At 51.9% G+C, this 24,996-nt stretch overlaps 1 protein-coding gene across 2 annotated transcripts in view; it reads left to right on the forward strand.

Moving 5' to 3' along the window:
* The window catches only part of PRKCE (protein kinase C epsilon), a 570,548-nt gene that overhangs the window by 372,514 nt on the left and 173,038 nt on the right, over positions 1–24,996 (forward strand). For both annotated transcript variants that reach the window (XM_004699760.4, XM_045285766.1), the window contains exons 7-10: positions 11,513–11,655; positions 13,929–14,025; positions 17,246–17,445; positions 21,342–21,515. In XM_004699760.4, the coding sequence (XP_004699817.1) occupies positions 11,513–11,655; positions 13,929–14,025; positions 17,246–17,445; positions 21,342–21,515 (614 nt within the window). The remainder of the gene's footprint in view (positions 1–11,512; positions 11,656–13,928; positions 14,026–17,245; positions 17,446–21,341; positions 21,516–24,996) is intronic.

Genomic DNA, 24,996 nt, shown 5'->3' on the forward strand with positions numbered 1-24,996 from the left:
GTCACAGGTAACACTTAGAGCCATGCAGCAAAGGAGTGTGTGTGTGTGTGTGTGTGTGTGTGTGTTGGGGGAAGAACCCTGGTGAGCCCACACAGGCAGTGAACGGGAGAGGCTGCATGGGAGTCAAAGCATGGGGTGGCCTCTCAGAAAGCAAAGGCGCAGTAGAACGTGGACGTAGTTGACCAAAAACTTAAAGGACGTGGCCAGTGGTGCCAGATGTTGCCAAGAGGTTGTCTAAGGTTAGGAATGAGAAATGGCGTGGGATGTGAGTGATGGTGGCAGGGGCCCGTGGGGCGGGCAGTGGAGATGGCAGCCCAGGAGGATGGAGCAGGCTGGCACGTAGGAACTGAGGGGGGATTTTGGTGTGGTGATAGTCTCCAAGGTTTTCATAAAGCCTGGCTGTGGAGCCCAGGGAAGACTGGAATGGAGGGAGGTTTTCTTTCTTTCTTTTTAAGATAGGAGCTGTTTTTAGAATACCATATGTAGAAAGGAAGAAAAGAGATGGATGCGCCGGGAGGGAATCATGGGTCCCCTTGGCTTCTTCTTAGCGAGAACCATGTCCTCTCCTTCAAGAGGGGGGATCTTGAAGGCCAGGCCTGTGTTCAGACGTGTGTGTGTGTGTGTGTTGCGTTAGGGGAGGGACCTGGGAGCAGCACAATGGCCGTGGCTACTTAGAATCTGTTGAGGGCTTTGCAGTGAGCTCCCCCTTATCTTCTGAGATGAGAAGCCTCTTTCGGAAGTTGAGGGAGCCCTGGGGGTGTCATGGATATTCGTTGGGCTGCCACCCGCAGGCCGGCAGTTTGAAACCTCCTGCTGCTCCAGCTCCGAGGGAGAATGACTGGGCTTTCTACTCCCGTAAACACAGCCTCAGAGACCCACGGGGGCAGTTCTACCCTGTCCTACAGGGTCACCGTGCGCCGGCAGCGACTCAGTGGCAGCGAGTTTGGCTTCTTGGTTTTTCTGAAGTTGTGGCAGCACTTGGCCTATGGGAGGTAGGAGGCGGGTGATGGTGGTTGGAAATGATGTTGTGGGAGCTATCGATACTCCTGGCTGTGTGTGGACATAGCTTCCGGGCACCCCAGAGGCCGGTGCGTAGCCATTCCAACATCCCTTTCAAGTATTCTTTCAGCACCTTCTCCCCGAGTGGAGCAAGGCCCACCCAATACCCTCATTGGCAGTAGATGAGATTGAGACCTCAGGAGAAGAAAGCTGTGGAGAGGGCGGGGTCTCGGCTGCTCTCAGCAGAGGGACGGGTCGCAGTAAGAGGACCAGGGTCGCCAAGAGGAGTAGAGCCGGCTTAGGATGGCACCCTGATGAGATGATGTCTGGTTCTTAGTAAGTATATTAATTACTGACCTCTCTAGGGAATCTAAATGAAGGCAGAAGACACTGTCATCTCCTAAATAATTGATACTTTTAGAGAGCAGTCCCAGACTCGCACACGTTGCTACGTGGGCCCCCGGGGCCTCTGGATGATCCCAGGAGAGAGCAAGGCTGAGGGACAGTGTGTTTCACTCTTGTTTGGCAGGACACGCTCCCACACTGCTCAGGTGAGGGCAGAGGGTGAGCCCAGGCTCTACAGTCCAGATAGGAGCCCCACCGTGTCCGATGACAGCTTCACTGAGTCTCTGAGCATCCCAATCCCCTCATCCTTTACTTGCACAGCCTGGCTGTCACCTGCATAGGGACCCTACCTGGGGCCCTTCCAAACCTGCCTTCCCTTTGTCCACTGAGACCTGGAGCCCCTTCCTGGCGACACCGCCCCCCCATGGGAAGGCCTCCCCACAGCTCCTGATTTGACATTCCCATCTGAGCCAGATACGGGCTCTCTCCTGCCCTGGGGCCTGCTGCCTGTCCCTTTCTCTTCTGTCAGTGCTCCCACAGCTGGCCCAGCCCCACAGTCCTGGAGTCACCAGCACCGAGGGTCAACGGAACAGCAAAGCCAGGCCCGTCCACCAGGCCCTGGTCCTGCAGGGCCCCGCTGCCTTCTGGTTTTCCTCATCCAAGTCTCAGGTGGGCTCTGCCTGCCTGCCTGCCCACACAGCTCTGACTGTCCCTCCCTGCAGATGTCTGCCCAGAGGTGGAGGTGGCCCAGTGGCTCACTCAGGGGAGGCCTGACCCTGGCCCACACTTCCCTGGGTTGCTCCGTGGGAAGCTGGTCTTGGTTAAGGTGACCAGACGTCTGCTTTTGGCAGGACAGTCCCGGTTTTTAACAATTTGTCCTGCGGCGTTTTTAAAAAGTCCTGATTTTTGGACAAGCTAGGTTTTCGGCTGCCATGTGGCTATTTCACCAGGATATGAGTTTTATCAATGGTGTCCCGCTTTACCAATGTTAAAATCCGGTCACCTTAGTCTTGGTGCTCTGACTGAGGCTTGCTGGGAGCCTCGGGCCAGACGCACATATTATCACCTACTCTCTCTCCAGCAATCCTGGAACGCTGGGAGGACAGACTCCTGGAGGTCACAGATGGAGCTCACCTGGGCGAGCTGCTGGGTCTGCTGCTGCCTAGCGGAACACGTTTTTCTAATACAGATACCATATCATTCCCAGAGTTCAATCACGCCAATCTTTCTTTTAAAATTCCACCTGCCCTCATGCCTTGCAGAAACCGCATGAGCATAATGCAAACCGGCTGCGGTCAGCTTTTTAGCTCCCGGGGCAGCTGTAACATGAGGCCAGAGAAAGAAATAACTAGCCCCCATCTCAACTCTCTCTTTTTAAAAAAAAAAAAAATGGATATTTAGAAACAGTAACGACCGAAAAAAAAGATTTTTTTTTCGCGTCTGACAATACGTGAATGCGTTCTCATTCTGAAAGATTCAAGGAAGACTTCAGTGTGTGTGTCATATGAAGGTTCTTCTTTATTTTGTCTTCCTATTCCCTTCTTTAGCCCTAGTGGGGTAGTGGTTGCATGTCAGGCTGCGATCTGCACGGTCGGCAGTTCGAAACCACCAGCAGCTCCCAGGGAGCAAGAGGGGCTTTCTACTCCCGTGAACAGTGACAGTCTCAGAGACCCCCAGCGGTCGCTGTGAGTCAGCATCAACTCGATGGCAGCGAGCTTGGTTTCTGGGTTCCCGTCTCCAGAGACTGGATTGCCATTAGTGCTTGGATGTGAGCCCTCACAGACCTTTAATGCATGTTTATGATGCGGATGCTACGCACAGCACCTTCATGTACTCATAGAATAGGATCTCACCATGACTGTATAAAGGAGCCCTAGTGGCGCGGCAGGTTCAGCTGGCCTGCTACCAGCATCTCTTATTTTCTAGCCTCTTCAGCTCTCTTGTTCTCCATTCACAACCAGGTCAGCAGTTCCAATCCACCAGCTGCTCCATAGAACAATGAGGAGGCTGGCTGCTGCCGAGAAGACGTGCGGTCTCAACACCTCCCCACCCCCACCCCCCGCAGCTCTTCTCTGTGTGGTCGGCTTGCTCTGAGTGGGGATCGACCCGAGGGCCGTGGGCGGGTCTGTTGCTGCAGAACTCACGATCACACATGTACAACATCACACATGTACAACGGCAAACATTCTCTCGGAGTTTCTGCGGGTTGGGAGTCTGGACACAGCCGAGCCGGATGCCTGCGACTCCCCTCTCTCATAAGCTCACAGCTGCAAAGTCAACTGGCCCGGGGGCTCATCTAAAGACCCGCCCCCAAGTTCCCTCCCTCACGTGGCCGTAGCCAGGCCTCGGGTCTTTGTGGGCTCTTGTCTGAGAAGTCAGGTCCTTGCCACCTGGGCCTCTTCGCCAGGCAACTCGGCACACGGCAGCCGCTTCCTTCTAAGCAAGAGCGCGAGCGAAGGAGCAAAGCAAGGGGGTCTGAAAAAGAAGCAAGGGTCTTTTATAACTAGATCTCAGAGTGGAGTCCATCCTTTAGAAATGTTCTAATCACTAGAAGACAGCTCAGCTTAGTCAGTGGATGGACTTATACCAGGACATGTCTGCCTGGAAGCCAGACTCATCAGGGGTCATCGTAGAAGCTGCCCAACACCACCACCACCATCACCCCATATACCTCCTTCTCTATGCAATCTATATTAACTACTCTTTCGTAAGCTGAAACACTCATCTCTCAGCTTCAAGCCCTTCTTCAGCTTTCTTGTTCTCCACTCAAAACCAAACTAAACCCGAACCCAAACTCAGGCTCACATCCACTGCCATACCATTGATTCCGACTCAGAGCGACACTACATAGAGACTGTACATTTTTGCAGGATCAAGCAGTCTCATCTTGCTCTCTTGGAGCAGCTGGTGGGTTTGAAGCACCAACCTCGTGGTTAGCAGCCCACCCCTTACCTCACAGAGCCACCAAAGCTCCCTTTCCTCCTTTCTCCGTGTTTCGCCATCTAGACTCTCAATGACTTACACAGTATGCTTAGGTCTGTCTCAACCCTTTAGTGTCGAAGTCCCATGAAGGCAGGGATTTCGCTGTGTCTGGTTTTGTTCCCTGCGGTTTCCTTGGCATCTACAGTGGTGCCTGTAATACTGTTGGTTTGTTGAATCTTATATGTATTGTCCTGTACTTTACTGTTCCTTTACAGTTGTCTTCGTCTGGGTAGACTAGAGAAACAAATTCATAGACACTCCTCATACGTTGTAAGAAAGAGCTTTATATACAAGAGCAATTGAATATTGAGCAAACGTCCCAGCCCAGTCTAGATCAAGCCCATACATCCGATTATTAGCCCATATGTCCGATACCAGTCTATAAATTCCTCTTCAGTCTTATGCAACACACGCAATGACGCCAAATGCAGGAAGATCACGGGCCAGTGGGTGTAAAGTCTTGTGGATTCAGTGGTGGTGGAAGCATTTCAACACTGGCAGGGGTCTCCACATGGCTCTTTCAGCTCCAGGGCTCTAACATAGCTCCGTGTGTCTTGTCACCAAGATGAAGCAGAGAGTCGGTGTGTACTTGGCCTCCAGGGAGCTATTTCTCTCCCTGGCACCTCCAAATGAGCTCGTCAAGCTGCGACCTGATTGACAGGCTAGGCTCCACCCCTTCGCAAGTTGACACCAGATTACATAACTACCACTACAGTGTATCATGGCATCTCTCCAAATCAGTGCAGATAAATCTGGGTCTTTTTTTTGCACGGTTACCTGACATTCCACCGGCAGCCCTGGTGGCACAGTGGTTACAAGTTGGGCTGCTCACTGCAAAGTCAGCAGTTTGGAATCCCCATCTGCTCCACGGGAGAAGAACGAGGCTTTCTGCTCCTGAAAAGATTCACAGCTTTGGAAGCGCACAGGGGCAGTTCTGCTCTGCCCTACTGGATCACCGTGACTCAGAATCAACTCACTGGGAACGAGTGAGCATATTCTATAGCACAGGCGTCCCACCCATGATGTACTTTATTGATGGATGTTTACTTGCATTCGTTTGGGTCATCTTAATTAGAATTCCCTACTTCAGTGGTTCTCAACCTCCCTCATGCTGTGACCCTTTAATAGAGTTCCTCATGTTGTGGTGACCCCCAACCATAAAAATTATTTTCGTTGCTACTTCATCACTGTCATTTTACTACTGTTATGAATCGGGTGACCCCTGTGACCCAAAGTGGTTGCGACCCACAGGTTGAGAACCATTGCCCTACTTGATCTCTAGGTCCTAATATCCACTGCAATGACTACACAGAACTCACAGGCAAAATTCATGATTACAGGATTTATTGAGGACACTTACATGTCGTAATACTGGTGAGAAATGCTCGGGGTTGTTTATTAGCATAGGTGACAAAGTTCTTTCAGTTCTGCTAACAAATGCCCAAAGACTCCTACCACTCCTTCAGCACAAGCTCTGTGGGTCAGCAAACCCAGCTCCCTGAATTAATTGCTTTGCAAGCCAGCCTCCTGCACAAAAGCATTCGGCTCTACTTGCCCCATGGTTTGGGAAGCCCATCACACTGTTCCATGCCCTGGCCCCTGGTTCTGCTGCTGCTCCTCCGAGGCTCTAGCTGGCTTCTGGATCCAGCAGATTTGTTGCATGGGGATCTCCGGTCGAGAGGATGCGCGCCACTTCTGGCTTTTGCTGGTAATGAGATCCTTCCTGCTTCGCAAGGGGCTCATTTTACACACAGGAGAGGATGCTCCAGGGAAGCCTGCTTCAAATTAGTCACCGGTGAATCCTATCTTCTCACCAGACCCAGGCAGGGAAAGTTTGTTTGGTGCAAGTTAGACTAGAAGAGCCAGGTGAAATATTTCACTGCCCCTCCAATATCCACACTATTTTAATTGACAGTGTAGCAAAAATCCTTCTACATTGCATCTCCACACACTTGTGACCCTTAGAAGTCTTCCGGTCAGCTTAAACCCTGGTCTTTTTGTTGATGGTGATGCTTTAAATCACACCTTGGTCGCCGAGTGCATCACCTGCATGGTCAGCGAAAGCCTGTGGTGTGAGTGTGTGACGGGGTCTCTATTTCCTGTGATCTGTTGGAGCCTGGTCTGAGAGTGTCCATGAATGCAGCTCAAATACGATTAATCTCTTCAGAGCTTGAATGTACACTGACTTTTCCTTGTCCAAGGCATCACGGGGAACTTGGAAACAAAATATTTTACCTTATCTTCTAGAAACTGACACGGTGCTTGGGTATTAAACCCCAAACAAACTAAAGACAAAACACAGCAATCAGAATCCCTTGTCACCAAGGCGATTCCACTTCAAAGCAACTCCTCAGGGCAGCGTAAAGCTACCCCATAGGCTTTCCATGTAAAACTGTACATTATTACAGAAGGAGCCTGCTACGTCTTTCTCCCAAGGAGCAGTGGGTGGGTTCTCTCTGCTGACTTTGAGGTTAGCAGCCAAATGCTTAACTTCTGTGCCCCCAGGTGGCCTTCCAACGCTAAGTAAAACCCGCTGTCTTCTAGTTGCTACTACCTCGTAGTGACTCTGTAGAAAGAGTGAAACTGCGCCTTAAGGTTTCCAAGACTAAATATTTCTGAGGACAGACAGCCTCGTCTTTCACTCACTGAGTGGCAGCTGGGTTTAAACCACCAACCTTGCAGTGAGGAGCCCAGCTCCTAACCACTGCTTCCCCCAAGGCTTCTGGAAATACTATTAGTAGACAGAACAGTAGACAGTCATCCAAGCAGGGGGTCTGAGAAGAGAGAGGCCAGGAGGAGTTGAGGTAGGCAGGGAAGGAGGCAGTGGATTTGAGAAGCCAGGAAGAGGGGCCACAAAGTGGGCCAAGGGGAGGCGGTGCCAGGCAGGTGACCAGCAGGCGAGGTGGCTGTCAGACACTGGGTGCTGCGGTGCCACAGGAGTTTTGTTGGTTGCTGCTGGTTCCTTTGCAACAACATCTGACAGTGCCTAGGGCCATCACGGACACACCCCACTGTGCATGGAAGATCCGAGCAGAGCATTCGCCTGGGGAATGCAGGCTGGAAGATGACAGGCCAGTTCTATCCTCCGGAGCATGCCCAGGGATGGTTCCACGGTACCGGGCCTACAGGACTAGATAACGCCACACCTCTGACCTCTCCCACTACCGACAGATTCTCACAACTAGTGTCCTCTGCACGGATGTGGGCACTGCACCCTTCTGAACATGGCAGAGAATTATCTTCTATGAAATCGAACCTCACCCTGGCTCACCCTCAAGTGAGGCATGAAGAAATTTCTGCAGGACACTAACTGGGTGGAGCTTGACGACGTTCATGATGCGGAGTGAAGTATGCCAGTCTCTAAAGGGCCCGATGTTGTGCGAACAACCTTACTCATGAAATATTGGAAATAGGCAAGTCCACAGGGAGAAAGCCGTTTCCTGATTCCTAGTGACTGGGAGGAAGGGAGAAAGAAGTGTTATTGTGAAGGGACAGAGCTTCTATTTGGGGTGATAACAGCATTTTGGAAATCAATGGTGGTGGAGGTTGAAGAGGAGAAAACAGGGACGCTTGAGAGAGCAGGCGGACGTGGGCTGTGCGTGGGTTGGCAGCCCAATGCTCAAGACCCTTGTCCCGTCAGGAGGCGTGGTAGGGAATTGGACAGTTTCACGTGGCCCATGTTGTTATGAATGAGGAGTTCCTGGGTTGGTGGGTGGCAGTGGGTACACCCACCAAACAGCTGCTAACAGGAAGATTGGACGGTCATGTCCACTCAGAGGCACCTCTGAAGAAAAGGCTGGCCATCTACTTCCAAAAGATCACACCTGGAGACGCCGTGAAGCACAGTTCCTCGTACACACACACACACACACACACACACACACACACACACACACACACACACACACACACACACACACACACACACACACACACACACACGGATGGCCGTGCCTCGAAGCTGATGCCACAGCAACTGGCTATCGTGTGAACGAATCTTGGGGTTCTCTTAGTTGCAGGTGCAACTCCACTTTCCTCTTGCCTGCAGCCTCCGGTGCCCGTGCGCCCCCGGTGCCCATGCTTCCTGGGCAGCATCTGTGTTGCCACGAGAACTCTGCCCTCACAGCTCCAGACTTCCCAAAGTGCGCCAGGGCCACTGTCTCGTGGCATCTGTTTTGTGTTTTATTTTTGACAGTTTTATTGGCACGCATCATACCATCCAACTGTTCGGTCATAATGAGAAGAGTTCTACAATCATCACCACCGTCAATTTTAGAACATTTTCTTCTTTCTTGTACTCATCAGCTCCCCAGTTTCCCTCAACCTCCCCTACCTTACCCTCAAGAAACCATTACTCCAGGTATTGTCTCTAGAGATTTGCCTACCCTGGATTTCATTAACAAAAAATTAAAATTAAATTAAAAACCAACAACAAAGTAAAATATAGAGAAAACCTTAATTGAAAAGTAGAACAAATGATGAAAGATGACATCTTAGCCTAACTACATCTGCCATAATCAACTTTATAATACGCTCTTGTTTGGAGGCTATTCACAGCCCTTGTTTGTACTCAGAGGGGATGCCCCTGAGTTTTAATCCATTGTGGACCCTGCAGGTGGATATGGGCTTCCACTGTCCTCCATCGCTTCCTGCAAACAAGGTGTTCATCATTTCAGCTCTGATACCATTTCCTCCTCTGGATTTGGATTTCATATTTACAATCCTTGGATCACACGGTCTGGTGTGCTTCTTCCGTGCGATGTAGTTGATGCCTGACTTAAATGGCTGCTTGTTTGAAGATGAGCATTTAAGACCCAGACACGATTCTTTCGGATCCCCGGGCAGGCACCATCTAGTTTCTCCACCACACTTTGCTGTAGCACCTTATCTTCGGTGATCTCTTCAGGAAGGCGAGCAGCAAACATGTCATAAGAACTAATGGTTTGTAGATTGGGGCTAGAATTCAGTGCAAGTCCCAAATCCGTTGACACCTCATCTATAGTTTCTATATGTCTGTGGTTCACCTTAGAGACATCTTTGACATATCATGTTGGAGAATATTACAAATAATCCCCCTAGGGCACACATAAGGCAATTCTATTGAGAGTGTCACTAACGGAGCCAGTGGTATAGAACTTAAAACACTGTCGAGCAAAAGAATTAGCCAGTTCTAGGGCCTGGCATCTATTTTAATTTGATGCACGGTTGGATTGTTCCTCTCCTTTTCTTGTTTGCACACTGAGACAATGACATCGCTTTCTCCGAGAAGTGAAGAGATTTAAACATCCGTCAGGGAAGACCTTAAGACCATTTCTGCTTTGCTCCTGGCAAAGGGTTGTCCAGTGGACAGGTCTGGCATTGCAACACCAGAGGGCGCCAGCGGTTCAGTTGTGTGGACGCATGGCCCTAGTGAAGAAATTCCCTTCTCTTGGCCCCTTTCTTCTGCTCCTCGCCCTTCTGTCACCTCATCGAGAGGGAGAGGACTTTGTGGTGGGGTCAGTGGGCCCGGAGGGGCAGGTAAGGGGAAGGTGACCTCAAAGGGGAGGGGCAGTAAGAATTCTGAGCAGCAGTGTGGTGGCCCGGAGTGCAGGCTTTTCCTGGCCGCTGTCAGTTGTGTCCCCACACGGGACATTCGCAGGCAGTTGTCAAGTGATACATCAGCTCTGCAAGCCAGCCCCAAGGCGGAGCTTTTTCGTTTGTACCGTCTAAGGCCCTACCGCCCAGCACCCCTTTCCCACCAAGTCCCCGGTCCATGGCCCTTTGACTTCTTGGGTTCCACAGTTCACATACGCTCTCTTTAAGCCTAGGGTGGGGTGAGGGTGTCCCTCCCCCACCCCCAGGCCAGTGACCACGTCTGTGCCCATCCTGCCTGATTTCTTTCCAGGAACATTGCATGTTGTTACCTTGGATGAGCGACCCCCAGGCCACAGAGTGACATAGGCCAGCAGAGATGGTCAAGTCTAGCTTTGATCCTTTGTAAGGGGGCTTTAGGTCTGCAAGGAGCCTCGGAAGTCGCCTCCGCGGGCTAGCGTTCCCAGGGGCGTCTTGACAGGCTGGGCATTCACTCGGTTGCTGCCCGTCATTTTGTAAGAGCAGAAAGAGTGCCACTGGCTTGGGCCCAGATGCTAAATGACCTTTCTTTAGATAAACCAATCACAGTCTTCGCTGGTCCGTGTTCTGCTCCTGGACCAAGCGGGGGCCCAGTGAGCAAACCCCTCCTCTGCCGCTCGCTGCGTGGAAAGGATCAGAATGAGTCCAATTTCCCACAGCTGGAAATGAATTCCATCCGCACCCTTCCCCTCCACAGCACGAGGGCTCCCTCGAACCCTTGTCGCTGACCAGGGGTCATTCAGAGATGACAGATGAAAGGGATACCAGCTTGCGGACTGGTCTCCATGCAACACTTCTCAGGCCCCAGCCAACCAGAGTGAGGTCCGAGCTCACGTGTTGGAAGGACACCTTCCTTCACGTATCCAGACCAGCAGACAGGAGGCCCTGCTGGCTCTCACGGACCCTGTGAGTGTCTTAATTTACTGGGATACGCAGCACAAGATCGCAGACTGCGTACCTACTTAGGACTACAATCGGAGGACCATCAGAAAGCAGAGTCACGGCGTGAAAGTGCCACGTGGGAGGGATGTGCATGATCACCACGGGATGTGAAGCTCCTCTGAGCTGCGGGGCTCAGGACTCTGCTTGGCCTTGCCACGTGGCCACGGTAGATACCAGCATGCCTCCCCAGGCTCCGTCGCCATCGGGCCTCCGGTGGTCCTTCTTAGTCTGGTCAGCGCCTACATGTTAGACGCTGGTGTTGGCAAACCTTAGAAGAGCCAAGGACGAAGGCCAGCTTGCCTTCTGTGAGTGATTCCACACCTCTCCGGTCCCCAAAGGCAACTGGCAGCTGCTATTTATCTGTCCATCTTAAATATATTTAGAAAGAATGACTGTGAGAATGTCGCCAAAAAGTTTACAGGGATAACTAACCTCTGCCCCCTGGTCTGGGGAGTGATTTTGCTTCTGTGCGGTACGCCGATGGGTACATTTTACTTTTCTTTGTGTTTTCCCTATATTTTCCAAAGCCCGTCAGATGAGTATGTATGACTTTTATCATCGAGGGCGGGGCGGGGCACTGGGTCGTGTTTGAGACCATCCGTCTTTGAAAGGGTCTCTTCCATGTCCCCCCCAGTCTGCAAGATGAACGTTCACCGTCGCTGCGAGAGCAACGTCGCCCCCAACTGTGGAGTGGACGCCAGGGGCATTGCCAAGGTGCTGGCCGACCTGGGAGTCACTCCGGACAAGATCACCAACAGCGGCCAGAGGAGGAAAAAGGTGACCAGCTGCTTGTCGGGGTGCCTGGGCTTCCTTGGGGGGTGGTCAGCCTTTCAGGGTGCCTCAGAGCAAGAGAGGCCCAAGAGTGAGGTTTTCAGGGGAGGCCATTTGTCCTCCAAGCAGCATGTGTTTAACGTGCGAGAGAGGACGCGGAGGCCAGGCAGGTACCGTGCGGTGAGCGTGTGGGAAACCAAAGGGGCCTCCAGCACAATGCTTGCCAGAGAAACACAGGCTTTGAGATGAAGTCTTTGAAAGGGCGTTTAGAGAAAAACACGGCTACGGACGTATCTGCCTCGGGAACTGGCATGGAAGCCCCTGGTTCGGTTGTCGTGAGGGCAGGTGGATGGAGTTCTTGTCTAGGGAGGAAGCCACGAAGAGTTGTGATCGTACCCACGCTCAGCTGCCCGGGGACTTTTGTTATGGACCCATGCAAGACATGAACCATCTGGGCCCTTCTTCAGAGACCACAGCCCTGCCTCTGTCCGACTAACATTCAGAATGTCAGCTGGAAGAGGTACATTTGCTGACGGGCTGTTTCGATCCGTCAAGGCTCTACAGAGCCTTCTGTTTGCCAGGTCATCTTGAGCCTTGGTTCCAAGCCGAAGTAAGTTGTGAAAGGGCCCTTAAATGCACGTCACTAAGGGAGAGGCTAGGAGAAAGAGGATGTGTTAGTCTGGCTACTTCAGAGAAACAAATCCACAGAAACTCGTTATAAGAGAGAGTTTTATATGAAGGTTAAGTACACATCAAGAAAACATCCCAACCCAGTGCTGCCCAAGCCCACAAGTCCAACATCACTCCATATGTCCAACACCAGTCCACAAAGTCCTCCTCCATCTCACAAAATACATACTATGATGCCGACTGCAGGAGGAATGCCGAGTCAGTGAATGTGTAAGCATCTCAGTGCTGGCAGGGGTCTCCACACAGGTGCTCCAGCACCCAGGGCTGCATTGGGGTAGGTCCATGGGGCTTCTCCTTGGGGATGTCTTGCAGGAAGTCAGCCTTGTAAGCTGAAGCTGGGAACTGCTAAGGTAAGCTGCACCCTGGTGCAACCATCACAAAGCAAGAGACCCGGGAACTCGAAAGGCGAGGCTCAGCAAGCCATTTATCCCTCCACCCTTCAATTAATCCCACATGTGTTTATCAGCCAGGTTGGCACAATAAACTAACTACCTCAGGAAGAAGAGGCTTTCCACTCCGCTAAGTGCCACCATCTCAGAAACCCACAGGGACAGTTCTACTGTGTTCTGCGGGGTCCCTGTGAGCAATTGGGTTACGGGTGATCATTTTATCTGCCAGGGGTCTGAGGGAGACCTTGTGCTGGGACAATGGTACCATGGAGGAATTCAGTGGGGACAGAGTATCAGACTAAGGGACCCAGGCCCCATACTTTTTTCCTATTTTGCTTCTGATGCAAAAGTTAGCAAAAGCCGCGTGAGAAACCATCATGGCTCTGGTTAGAGAGAGAGGGGGGAGAGAAAGGCCCTTAGGCAGAAGCTAGAGGGGTTTCAAGCCTGCTGGGGCTTTGGTTCCCCTGTGTGTCCCCTGCAAGGGGTCCAGCAGCCAGGAAGGATGGGTGCATCCCGTTGATAGGCTGAGAGGCCACATGGGCACATGTGCTTGGGGTCTCGAAGGGCAAACAGCCGATATCCATGGGGGCCTTAAAGCAGATATGCAAAGAGGGAACTTCCTGCAAGCTGTGGACTTCAGGTATGAAAAATACAGGGCGTAGGAAGAGGTGGGGAGAGAGAGGTGTGTAGCTTCTGGGAATTTGCCAATTGGCACACCTGGAAATGCCTATGGAGCACTGTTATCTTACCCTGGCCAGATCAATGGGGGGGGGGGGGGTGTGGGTTTGTGCTAGATAAAGTCTTGCTTTCAAAGGAATTTTCGTTGGTTCCCTGTGTGGGGAGTAGATATTCATAAAAAATAAAGCTGAGTCAAAAAACGAACAGGTGCCAAATGGGCTTTAGGGGTGACACACGTTGTGGTACTCTGAATGAGGTGCCTGGATTGTGGAGGGAGGTTTTGTGAAGAAGGCGGCACTGACCCTTGCTCAGAAAGGTCCCTGGTATGCAGATAGACTAAAAGCAGCACACACCGAAGCCTCTCGTTTTCTCTCCCTTAATTGGCCAACAGGACCTTGAGTCTCTGCTCCGGAATCTCAACTCAGCAAGCGCCCGGCCCCGGGCCTCTAACAGCTCGAGAGCAGTGTCTTGATCGGTCCGTGCTGACTGGCCTCTCCCTTCTCCCCTCCTCTCTGCCCCCAGCTCATCGCCGGAGCCGAGTCCCTGCAACCTGCTTCTGGAAGCTCACCGTCTGAGGAAGACCGGTCCAAGTCGGCACCCACCTCCCCTTGTGACCAGGGTGAGACCCTCAGCTTTGCTGCCCGCCCTCAGGGCACTGCCGCTGGAAGGAGTCGGGGCGCGTGGGCCTTCCAACCCAAGGACGAGCCTGTAAGCTCAATGAGCCAGCAGCCCTGGAAGAGCCACACTTGCCCTTTCCCGTGCATTGAATAGCCATTCTTTTATCCACCAAGGAGGTCGTGAGTTCAAGGCACTTGGTGTAGCTGTGCCGGCCTGGCATTCCTCCCACGCCAGGGTAAGAGAGGGAGAGAGGGTCAGGCTGGGGTCTCTCTTTCCATTGCTTCTATCCCTGGTACTCACCCTTCTTCTACCCTCTAGTCAGTCCTAGACATGCCAGTGTAACCCACTTAGGTTGAGTTTGAGCCCCCTCCAGCCCAGCACTGACCATTGCATGCCATTCTTGCGCTCTGGTCAAGAGTTGGGGACTGTGGGGGGGAGTGTCTCCCTCCCGGCCCTTGATGGGCGAGGAGGGAGCTGGAGAAGAAAGTAGCTGTAGGCCTGGCTCTCAGACCCTGAGTCCTTTGTGGAGGACATGCCGGTGCATTTAAAACCTTGCATGCTCCTGATCTGCACTACCCTGTCCCTGGAGAGGGAGGCATGCACAGGGACACAGGGATAGTATAGGAGTCACTTGAAACCCCAAACCCACCGAATCAATTCTGACTTGGGGACAATGACCCCTTGGGAGTCCATGGCTGCCAGTCTTCACAGAAGCAGAGGCCACCTACTCTCCTCAGGAGTCCCTGGTGGATTTGAACCACCGATCTTGAAGTCAGCCCAGAGCGTCATCATGAGGCCACCAGGACGCCTCGGGGATGGTTCTAATCACACAGTAATAGGATCCTGGTTTCTCATGGCCCCTCTGCGGTTATGGTCTCAGTACAGTGTCCCCACCAGCTCCATGCCGTCCTGTGTCGCCCTTCCCAAGATACAAGAGGGAGCAGAGGCTGGCTTGGAAAAGGCTCATTCGCAGGTCAGGAGCTATGTCAGTGGTGGGGTGAGATGATGTGGCCCCTGGCCTGCATCCATGACATCCAGCCCTCCTGGAAGACAAGCCCTTCTTACCCAAACCACACACAGCCATGGAGTTGCTGCTGACTCGTTGCGATGCTTTCGGACAGTAGAACCATTCCCCAGGGCTTCCAGGTCTGCACATCTTTGCGAGATAGCTTCCTTTCTCCCGAGGAGCAGCTGATGGCTTTGAAATGCCGACTTGGTTGTTCGCAGTCCCCTGTGTAACCCATTAGGCCACCAGGGCCCTTAGAGACCTCCCCTCCTGACAGCACAGTGAGTTACGTGTTGGACTACGAAACACAGCATCTGAGGTTCAAAGGCATCTGCAGGAGAAACCAAGGCTTTCTCTGCTTGCAAATATGTACCGTCTTGGACACCCCCGGGTGGCTGTTCTGCTCCATCGTATGGGAAAGCCGTGAGTCAGAATCGACTCCGTGGCAGCGGGTTTGCCAGAACCTAGGTGTCACTAACACTGCTCCTGGCTTGGTGGGCCAACTCCGAGGCCAAGAAATACGTGATCTGAGCCTCTCATGGAATGGCTCCTGTCAACGCTGACATCTGTCAAGCCTGGTTCACTCAGAAGGAGAGTTGGCCCATTCATAAGTAGTCCAGGCCTCCGGACCAGCAGTGGTCACCCTGCCTCGGTGACCAGTGTCATGCTTCCTCTTTTAATGTGGACACCTGTTTGGGGTATCGTGGACACAGGGCCAGAGGATAAAAGGCCCCAAGTTGAGAGGGAAAAGGCATTGTGTCCAGGCCTGGGCCCTAAAGGGCACGCTGCCCAGCCCCTCGGGGACTCCGGTGGCCCTGTTAGTGAAGGTCCCCTATTACCCAGCACGGATGTGGCAGAGGTGGGTGGGACAGCCCTCTTGCCAGGCCTGGGGTCATGACAGAGCCGGGAGTATGACACAGACTCTCTTTCTTCCATTGTAAGCAAACAGAAAAGGGTATTTTCTTGAAGCTCCGCTGCCCACACACCCAAAGCCCTCTAGTAGGCCGCCTCGGCCAGCCAGGCTTTTCACTCTCTGCTGAGACTTTAAATTCCACCTCATTCAAAGTGGTAGGTGACTGAATTCGTGGTGGTGGGCAGTAGCTGTGGACTCAGCTGCCGCCGGGCCCACCCTGCCCTACCATCATCCTATGGCATCCTGGAGAAGCCAAGCTCTAGATCTGCGGTTCTCAACCTTCCTGATGCCGTAGCCCTTTAATACAGTTCCTCATGTGGTGGTAACCCCCCAACCATCAGATTATTTTAATTGCTACTTCAACACTGTATTGGGCGACCCTGTGAAAGGGTCCTTCGACCACCCCCCCCAAAGGGGTCACGACCCAGAGGGTGAGAACCACTGCTCTAGATGCAAGGGAAGTCCTCTGGCCTCCGAGTGAGCTCTGATGGACCCCAGTCCCTCTGGAGATGAGCTCCTATGCCCGGTAGCACCGGCTCACCCAGGTGGAGAGTCAGTGGTCCCTTGCTGCCCCGGCTCCTCGCACGCATGTTTTACTAATTGGATTCTGCTGGAGACGCCCATTCCTATACAGACAAGGGTGTGGGTTAGTGGATACAGTGGAACGCCTTTAAACAGAAAAGGTCAAAGGGCACCACCTGGGTGTTGTCACCCCCAGGTAATCCCAGCCAGATCCTCTGGAGGGGCACGCAGCCCACTGGGGAGTTGTGACAGGTGCTGAGGAGCTCCTGCTGCCTGGAGGGAGATTCCCAACATGCCTGCCCGCTGTCTGAGGTGGGCTGAGGTGCTGTGCCAGGTATCGAGAGTAAGCCCAACAATTAAGGCCTTTAGAGGAGAGAGCTTCCTAGTCCTAGAGGCGGAAGCAATTCTGTCACCAGCCAGTACTGTCAGGGTGGTCCAAGTGTGCTTATTTTCCTGATCCTCAGAAGAATCGTGCAGGGGCCCTGTTGGATTTTAAGTCTGCAAGTTACTGGCCAGGTCAGCTTTAAGAGGGCCCAAGGGAGTGTGTGGGCAAGTGAGCACCCACTGTGCCCTCCTCCTGTGTGTACACCTAGGCCTCATTGCACATCAGGGCCCAGGAAAGGGCATAGAACAAATGTGGAGACAGCGCGCTGGATCTGATGCCCGGAGAATGGGGAGGAGGCAGGCCGCTGCAGGGCCTGGGGCAGTGCCGCATCGGGAGTGCCGGGGGAGGGTCTCGAGGCATGTACTAAAGCAGTGTCTCTTCGTCCTTGTCCCCAGAACTCAAAGAACTTGAAAACAACATCCGGAAGGCCTTGTCATTTGACAACCGTGGGGAGGAGCACCGGGCTGCAGGTTCCACTGACGGCCAGCTGGCGAGCCCTGGCGAGAATGGAGAAGTCCGGCAGGGCCAGGCCAAGCGCTTGGGCCTGGATGAGTTCAACTTCATCAAGGTGTTGGGCAAAGGCAGCTTTGGCAAGGTCTGTGGCAAGCTGGGGCAGACTGCTGGTTCTCTCTACCCTATGGCGTGGCCTCATTGGTTTGATAGAAGATTTCAGAGATGGGCATTTCCATCTGGGTCTAGTTCAATCTCCCTTCTGTGCCGAGTGGAAACAGGCTGAGGCCCAGCAGATGGGGGTGGGGGTGGACTGGTGCTGTGGGAATGTACCTCAGTCCGTCAGTTTGTCAGTTACCCTCTTGAGGATTCAGTTGTGCCCCTGTTACACGGGGACAGGCACAAGCCAGATTTACAACAAAGCCCAGTCGCCCGACGCTGGGTGACCCTGTGAGTCAGAGTCCAACGGCGCCCCATAGGGATTTCAGTGACTGATTTTTCAGGAGAGGATGGCCAGGTCTTTTGTCCAAGGCACCTCTGGATGGATTTGAACCTCCAACCTTTGGGGGTTAACCGCTAAGCATGCTAACCCCACTTGCACATCCAGGGATTTCTTCAAGTCAGACAGTGGGTGATAGAGTGCTGTGCAGAAAGCTTCAGATGCTTACAAACCCCCAGCCTCCGGCTCTCAGGGCAAGTACCCCGAATTTCTTCCATGTCAGATTCTCATGTTAATTCATTTTGAAAATTTTGAGGATGAGCTCTAGAATCTGCCACCAGTCAATAGATGATTAGAAGCACGTCTCCGCGTGGGCTTGCTTTGAAAGTTACATGTTATTCCCCGCCTTTTCTGGCATTTGCTCATGCTTAGTGTATTGCCCTCCTGTGACACACACACACACACACACACACACACACACACACACCAAAATGATTGGACATCATTATTTCATGTCTCACGGCAGCAGCCTCTCCCCTGGTCTCATCCACCCTCTGTGGCACTGCACTGAGAGCACAGCGATGTGATGGGCAGGCGCATAGCAGGTCCAGCAGTGATGCTCAGCCAGCCCTTGGGATGGTTTGGGAAACAATGGCATGCTTGTTGAGCCAGTTAAACTCATGGCGACCCTATCAGACAGAGCAGGACCCTTGCATGAGGTTCCCTGCCATCTTTCCCGAAGCTGACTTGTCATGGCTTTTCCAGCAGGGCCACTGGTTGGCTTGGACCACTGACCTGCAGGTGAGCAGCCCAAACCCTGAAGCATCACACAACCGACATTCCTGCCAATTGCTTCGGGAGGTGGACAAGTAGTCTCTGTTCATTTTAGGAAGAAGATGGAGGGTGGCGAGCCGTGGGACCGGGTTAGGGTTTCAAAGGCGACCTTTCATTATCTTCCGTGCCCTTCTCAGAAAGCTGTATCTGGGGCTGGATAGGCGTTGTCTTCCTGGAAGATTCCCTGGGTGGTGCCAACAACTAGCATGTCGGACTCCTGGACAATAGGTTGGGGGTTGGGGCCCACCTAAGCCAGCCTAGCAACCTCCTGAAAACCCAGCCCCCAAAGACCCTGAGCCCTCCTTGAGGTCGCACCTGGGGTTGCCTGAGCTGGAGAGGAGCTGGTGGCCACTGGTTCCTGCCCTATTCCTGCTGAGACGTCCCAGGGCAGAGAGGCCCTGCGGGCCAGCAGCCACCCGGCCCCAAGAAGCTCCGAGTCTCTTACCCTCACTGTCTTAGGAAATGCTTGCTAGCAGCAGCCCCCTCCACTTCTCTCCAGGAGAAATGGCTCTGGAAGCCCCCAGGCATCGGGGCTGGTCGTGTGTCCTCCTTCCCTCTCATCTGCCCCATCTCAGCCCGGCCTATCCATCTCTGGCAGGTGGATCACTAGCCTTGACTGAAATGGCAAACGCTGAGACCCTCATGTGCTTGAGTGGCCCGGCTAAATAAGCAGCAGGCCCCAGCCTTTGGCCAGACCCAGCTCTGGAGGGGGGAACGGGGCGTTGTACCCCAGGAAGCAGGGCTGGGTCACACTGTGAGCAAGTGGAAGGAAAGGAGTTTCCGAGTTTCCATACGGTGTGGGCAGGGTGGGAACTCTTAGGCTCAGGAGCCCTTGGGGTGGTTTCTGAAGAAAAGTCGCACCCGAGGTCTGAGGCAGTTGGAGAGGGTGTATTCTAGGTGGGTGGGTGGAGCTTTAAGTGAACCTCATGCCTCTCTCATTAAAGCTTTTGAGACGCTGCTCTTGGGCTCTGGCAACATCACCTTGGCACACTGTGCTTAGGAGTCAGCCAGGTGCAGACGGGGAGACTTGTGACACTTAGGGAGACACCTGGGAAAACGCTGAGGAAGATGGAGCCGTTCCTGAAGAAGGGGCTGCTTCCCCAGCTGTCACTCTAGGGAAGAGAGCCTGAAGGACAGGTGAACGTCTGGGGAGGTGGATGCCGGCAGGCAGTGGCACAGACTGTATAGAAGTGGATACTGTGCCGAGCAAACCCCCGTGCAGTTACTGTCTTTACGTCCCAAGGTCACTCAAATCGGACGAAAAGAAGGGACAGTAAAGAGTCCCGAACCAGAAATACACACTCATCAGTGCAAACTGATCATGTGCTCATGGAGAAATGACCATTGGGAAGCAGATAATTCAAAAAAGGTACCCTTGCCAACGAAAGCAGCTTTGGGGTAACCCTGCAGCTGGAGCAGATAAAAGCGTGTCAGTCAGAACACCGGATGTTGGTGAAAGGCCACGAGTGAAAACACTTCCGTGCTGGCTGCCAGTGGTCCTGTCGGTGAGAAAAGCAGTTAGGAAAGGGAGGGGAAGAACTGTTTTTTTTAAAAAAAGGATTTAGAAATGTAAAACCCCATCCTTCATTTCTTAGACTTTCTATCCTAAGCACATGAGCCCACCCCCCAAAGAAAAAATAACATGGACAAAGAAAAAAATTACTCCGTGTAATATATTTACATGGCATGAAATAATTAGCTATCACTTGTATCTCTTACGAGGGAAATGGTTGGATGAATTGTTATATACTTACTTGACATGGGTATAACAGACTGTGATAATGATGGAAACCCTGTTTTTGTTTTTTTTTAACATTTTATTAGGGGCTCATACAACTGTTATCCCCATCCATACACACATCAATTGTGTAAAGCGCATTTGTACATCGTTTCTCGTAAACCCTGTTTTAAAAAACTGTTATAAAAAAAAAACTGTTATAATGGCATAGATGATTAGTCACGAAGGAAAAACCCCAGTTTTAACTATTAGTGTCACACAATATACATGGACACGTGACTCATCATGTAACACTGTGCACGGAGCTTCATGTTTTTGGCTTGCTGCTGGATTTTAAAAGGAAATCAAATTAGTGGTGGTTGTCTTGGTATGACAGTTACCCTAAATTTGCTCTTTTTGTATAAAAAGCAAAACACGTTATTTTTGAAACGAATTCTACCTTGCAAGTCTGGCTAGACCAGAGGATGTACACTGGTACAGATAGGAACTGGAAATACAGGGAATCCAGGGCAGATGAGCCCTACAGGACCAGTGGTGTGAGTGGCAATACAGGGAGGGTAGAAGGAGAGTGGGTAGGAAAGAGGGAACCGATTACATGGAACTATATGTGACCTCTTCCCTGTGGGACGGACAACCGAAAAGTGGGTGAAGGGAGACGTCGGACAGGGCAAGATATGACAAAATAACAATTTATAAGTTATCAAGGGCTCATGAGGGGAGAGAGGGGAAAAATGAGGACCTAATGCAGGGGGCTTAGGTGGAGAGCAAATGTTTTGAGAATGATGAGGGCAATGAATGTACAAATGTGCTTTCCACAATTGATGTGTGTATGGATTGTGATAAGAGTTGTACGAGCCCCTAATAAAATGATTTAATAAAAAGAAAAGCCCAAGCCATCGCCATTGAGTAAACTCCAACTCTTGGGCGCCGTGTAAGAAAAGAAGCAGCCATTGTTAGAGTGTGCCTTGAGCCTGTGCTCCGTTTGCCCCTGCGCATGGAGACTGACTGGGCCGACGTGGTTGGGTTGCAGGTCATGTTGGCGGAACTCAAGGGCAAGGATGAAGTGTATGCTGTGAAGGTCTTGAAGAAGGACATCATTCTTCAGGACGATGATGTAGACTGCACCATGACCGAAAAGAGGATTCTGGCGCTGGCTCGGAAACACCCGTACCTGACACAACTCTACTGCTGCTTCCAGACCAAGGTATGTGTAAGGAGAAGTGGGGGGCCTGCTGTCTGTGGGGCCGCCCCGCTGGGCACTGCGCTACCTTGACAACCAGAGAAACCATCAATAGCAGACCTTCTGCATGCTCCTCGCCAAGACTTGGTGAAGTAGCATGCCTTTGCACGCTCGTACAGATCAGCCGACCCTCTCTTTGAAGGCGGTGGAGTTTCCTGCTCAAGGTTGTGCTTGTGAAGGGGTGAGAAGGCTGCGCGGGGCTCTGCGAACATGGCGAACGTGGCGGGACAAAGCCACGTGATCGAGCCCAGGGTTGGCTCTTTGGACTAACGATCAGGTGCTGTTCATCCTTGCTCCACCCCCGTGTTCGCTCACTAGGGCAAATCCCTGAACTTCTGTACTGCCTTTAGGGCAGATGGGAAACAGCGTAAAAGCCACCCCACCTGCCTCTAGCTGGCATAGCATCCTATGAGGGAAAGGGATATGAAAAAAAGACTGCTTAGCCCGCTAACTGCAAGGTCAGTAGTTCGAAACCCCAGCTGCCCTGCATGAGACAGACTGGGCTTTCTATGCCAGTGAAGAGTTACAGTCTCAGAAACTCACAGGAGCAGTTCTGCCCTGTTCTCTAGGGGGTCACTGTAAGTCATCAGTGAGTTTAATTGACCGCGTAGCTGCCTCGGGACCAGAAGGTGGTGGTAGAGAGACAAAGATGATTTATAGCTGCATGAATGGTGTCTTATCTATGGTAACTGGTTGGATATGGGTTGCTTATTCTCAGTCAAGAGGAGAAAGGGAAAAATTCTTCATGAAACTTTTAGTTTAGAAAAAGGCATGCCTATTATAACCTTTGGGGGAAGAAAGCCCAAACTGCCTTAGTGTAGCAGTGCATAACACCCCCTGTCTTATGGGAGATGCGGGTTCGCTTCCCACATGGGGAGGCAAACACCTTTTGAAGGCACCCTGGTGACTCAGTCAGCTAAGCTTAGGGCTGCTAACCACCAAGTCAGCACTTCAATCCCAGCAGCTGCCTCTTGAAAGAAAGAGGAGTCTGTCTGCTCTCTCAAGATCTGTAGCTGCACAGTGATCCTCCAGGGCAGGGTGGAAATACCCCTGTGAGTTTCTGAGACCGTAACTTTGGACTGGAGCAGAAAGCTCCTCTTGTGCATCGGCCGGTGGTTTCAAACGGCTGAGCCCCACGTGTAACCATTACCCCAACAGCCTGGAAACCTCTATGGAGGGCCACGATGGGCTGGAATTGGCTGGCTGGCAGTGGTTTAGAATGCTTTACTGACCGGTGGCCCCGAGTCCCTCATCTGAAACCCATGCATCTGGAGGCCCTGGCTCCCGGGACACTCACTTCCATGGTGTTTTGCATGTGGGCTCGCCATTAGAAGTCATCAGTGATGTATGGTCACTGAGCAGACATGCACTGAATCCTTTCCAGGCTGGTTGCCGGGGGGACAGAGGTGAGTAGGACCCAGCCCCTGACTGCCGGGGGTTTTCAGTCTGTTTGTACAGCACTTTCCACTGGGTCTTTTCTAGAACCGGTGTCACTCAGGAAGCTGTAAGAATAGAGGACTCTGTGGGCCATATGCTTGTACTTTTGACCTCTGAGATTTTCAACACACACGTGCTTACTGACGTCCCCGCGGAGCTCTGTGATGAAAAGAGAAGGGGATTAACTTTTAGTTTACTGTTTCCCACCTTAAGTGACCCCAAGTTCACACATCCACACCCAACACCTACTCCACATTGGGAAACACTGGTCTAGTGAAATGTGCCTTTTCTTCCACCCTGAGAAATATGAAATTGCTGCTGATAGTCAATCTGCTTATCATTCAAGACACAATCTTGGCCATTCGTCTATGCAACTGCTCTCAAGCACCTCTTCCTGCTTGCCCACCCCCCCCCTATTGAACAATAAACTCTCCTTCTTATGAGCCAGCACAAGACTTATTAGCGATATTATCATTGGGATACAGACAACAGAAGTGCTGTCCAACGCAGGGACCCTGGTGGCATTCATTGTCTTGTCCAGCCGCCACCATCAACCACTCTGGGACTTTTCCATCCTCTTAACAGAAGCTCCGTGTCCCCCGACATCATGTCTTCCTTTCTCTCCCGCTCTCACCCACTTCTGTTAACTCTGAAACAAACTGAAGTCTCTCAGCACATGCCTGCACGAAATGTTTCATACGATGTTGGCAGGCGGGTGCAGTGCCCTTTTCTGATTGACTTCACTCAGCATGTTTTCGAAAGTCGTCCATATACTGTGCTTACTTTTATGTGTGTTCGACAATGCCTGATACACGTGGATATGCCAAGTTTACAAGCTACTAGAAGCTCAATGATAAGATGGTTTTTTTTCCTTACCTTCACTGGAGCTTAACTGTAGATTAACTAGGAATTCACCCTCTTTGTCTTTATTGTCCACAATGTTTACTGCATGGCCTTCTACATGGTAGTGCTCATATCTCAGAATCTGAGGTTTGGATGATTTCTAAATATTCATTTATTTCTCTCTTTCTCTCTCTTTTTAACCTCTGTGTCAACAGAGCCACAGAAAATAAATCTTTTGCCCATAGACCCTCCATATTGGGTTAGGCAGACCCGGCCATCTGATCTCCAGACTCCCAATCCAGTGGCCTTGAGTTGAGATCACGTTGCTGTTCTCTTGTACCTGGTCCAGCATAGTGTTTCCCGTGTGGGAAACCCATCCACTTTCTCCGCATCCATCAGACAGCTAGCTCTCTCCCTGTCTGAGGTGTGCTTCTGCACTAAGCCAAAAGGTCCTATCCAAGGGGGGGACCAGTCTTGTGGGGGAGGCCTCTCTGGACCCACTGGGTGTGGTGGACCTGGGGAAGCAACAGTTGCGTGTCAGCTTTCCTACAGCCGCCTCTGGTGGTTGAGTGAAGGCGTGGCAAGGGAGATCTTCAGCCTTCAGCGTGGCTGTGTTCTCAGATGCATTGCAGAGATATGGGGTGAGTTCCTTAGGTGTGACGGCGCGGCAGGGGCACCCAAGGTGTTGAATGACACCATGGGTTTTCTTCAGGGCAAAACAATCAGCAAGCTGACATGACTCTTGGAGTCTGGGTGAGTGTTGGAGAAGAATGGGAAAGGAGTTTCAGGGTCACGTGGCCACAGTTAGCAGGAGCAACTCTGCCCTTTCTCACGCCGTCGCTGCTCAGTGGAACATGGCGCGTCGCATCCGCCCCACAGATACACAGCTATCTCGTTTTTTCTGGTAAGAATTACATTTTAAAGGCACCGAAGGACCTCAGCTTACTGATGCCTGGAATCTTGTGAAGAGTCCTTTTATACATCATTAACTCAACATTTTAAACAAACGACAGCCTTTCTGAGCACAGCGAACAGCCATGGTTTTGAATGACCATCGTTTTGTGCCGAACTTTCAGTTGCATATTGGGCATAGGATTATAAAAAATAATAAAATGATCCCCAAATAGAGATCATTGAACTCCCAAATAAGTGGTTGGGAGGTTAT

The sequence above is a fragment of the Echinops telfairi genome, unplaced genomic scaffold (genome assembly GCF_000313985.2).
Source record: "Echinops telfairi isolate 266 unplaced genomic scaffold, ASM31398v2 ScPeMD7_7475;HRSCAF=8513, whole genome shotgun sequence".
NCBI classification, from domain to species: Eukaryota; Metazoa; Chordata; class Mammalia; order Afrosoricida; family Tenrecidae; genus Echinops; species Echinops telfairi.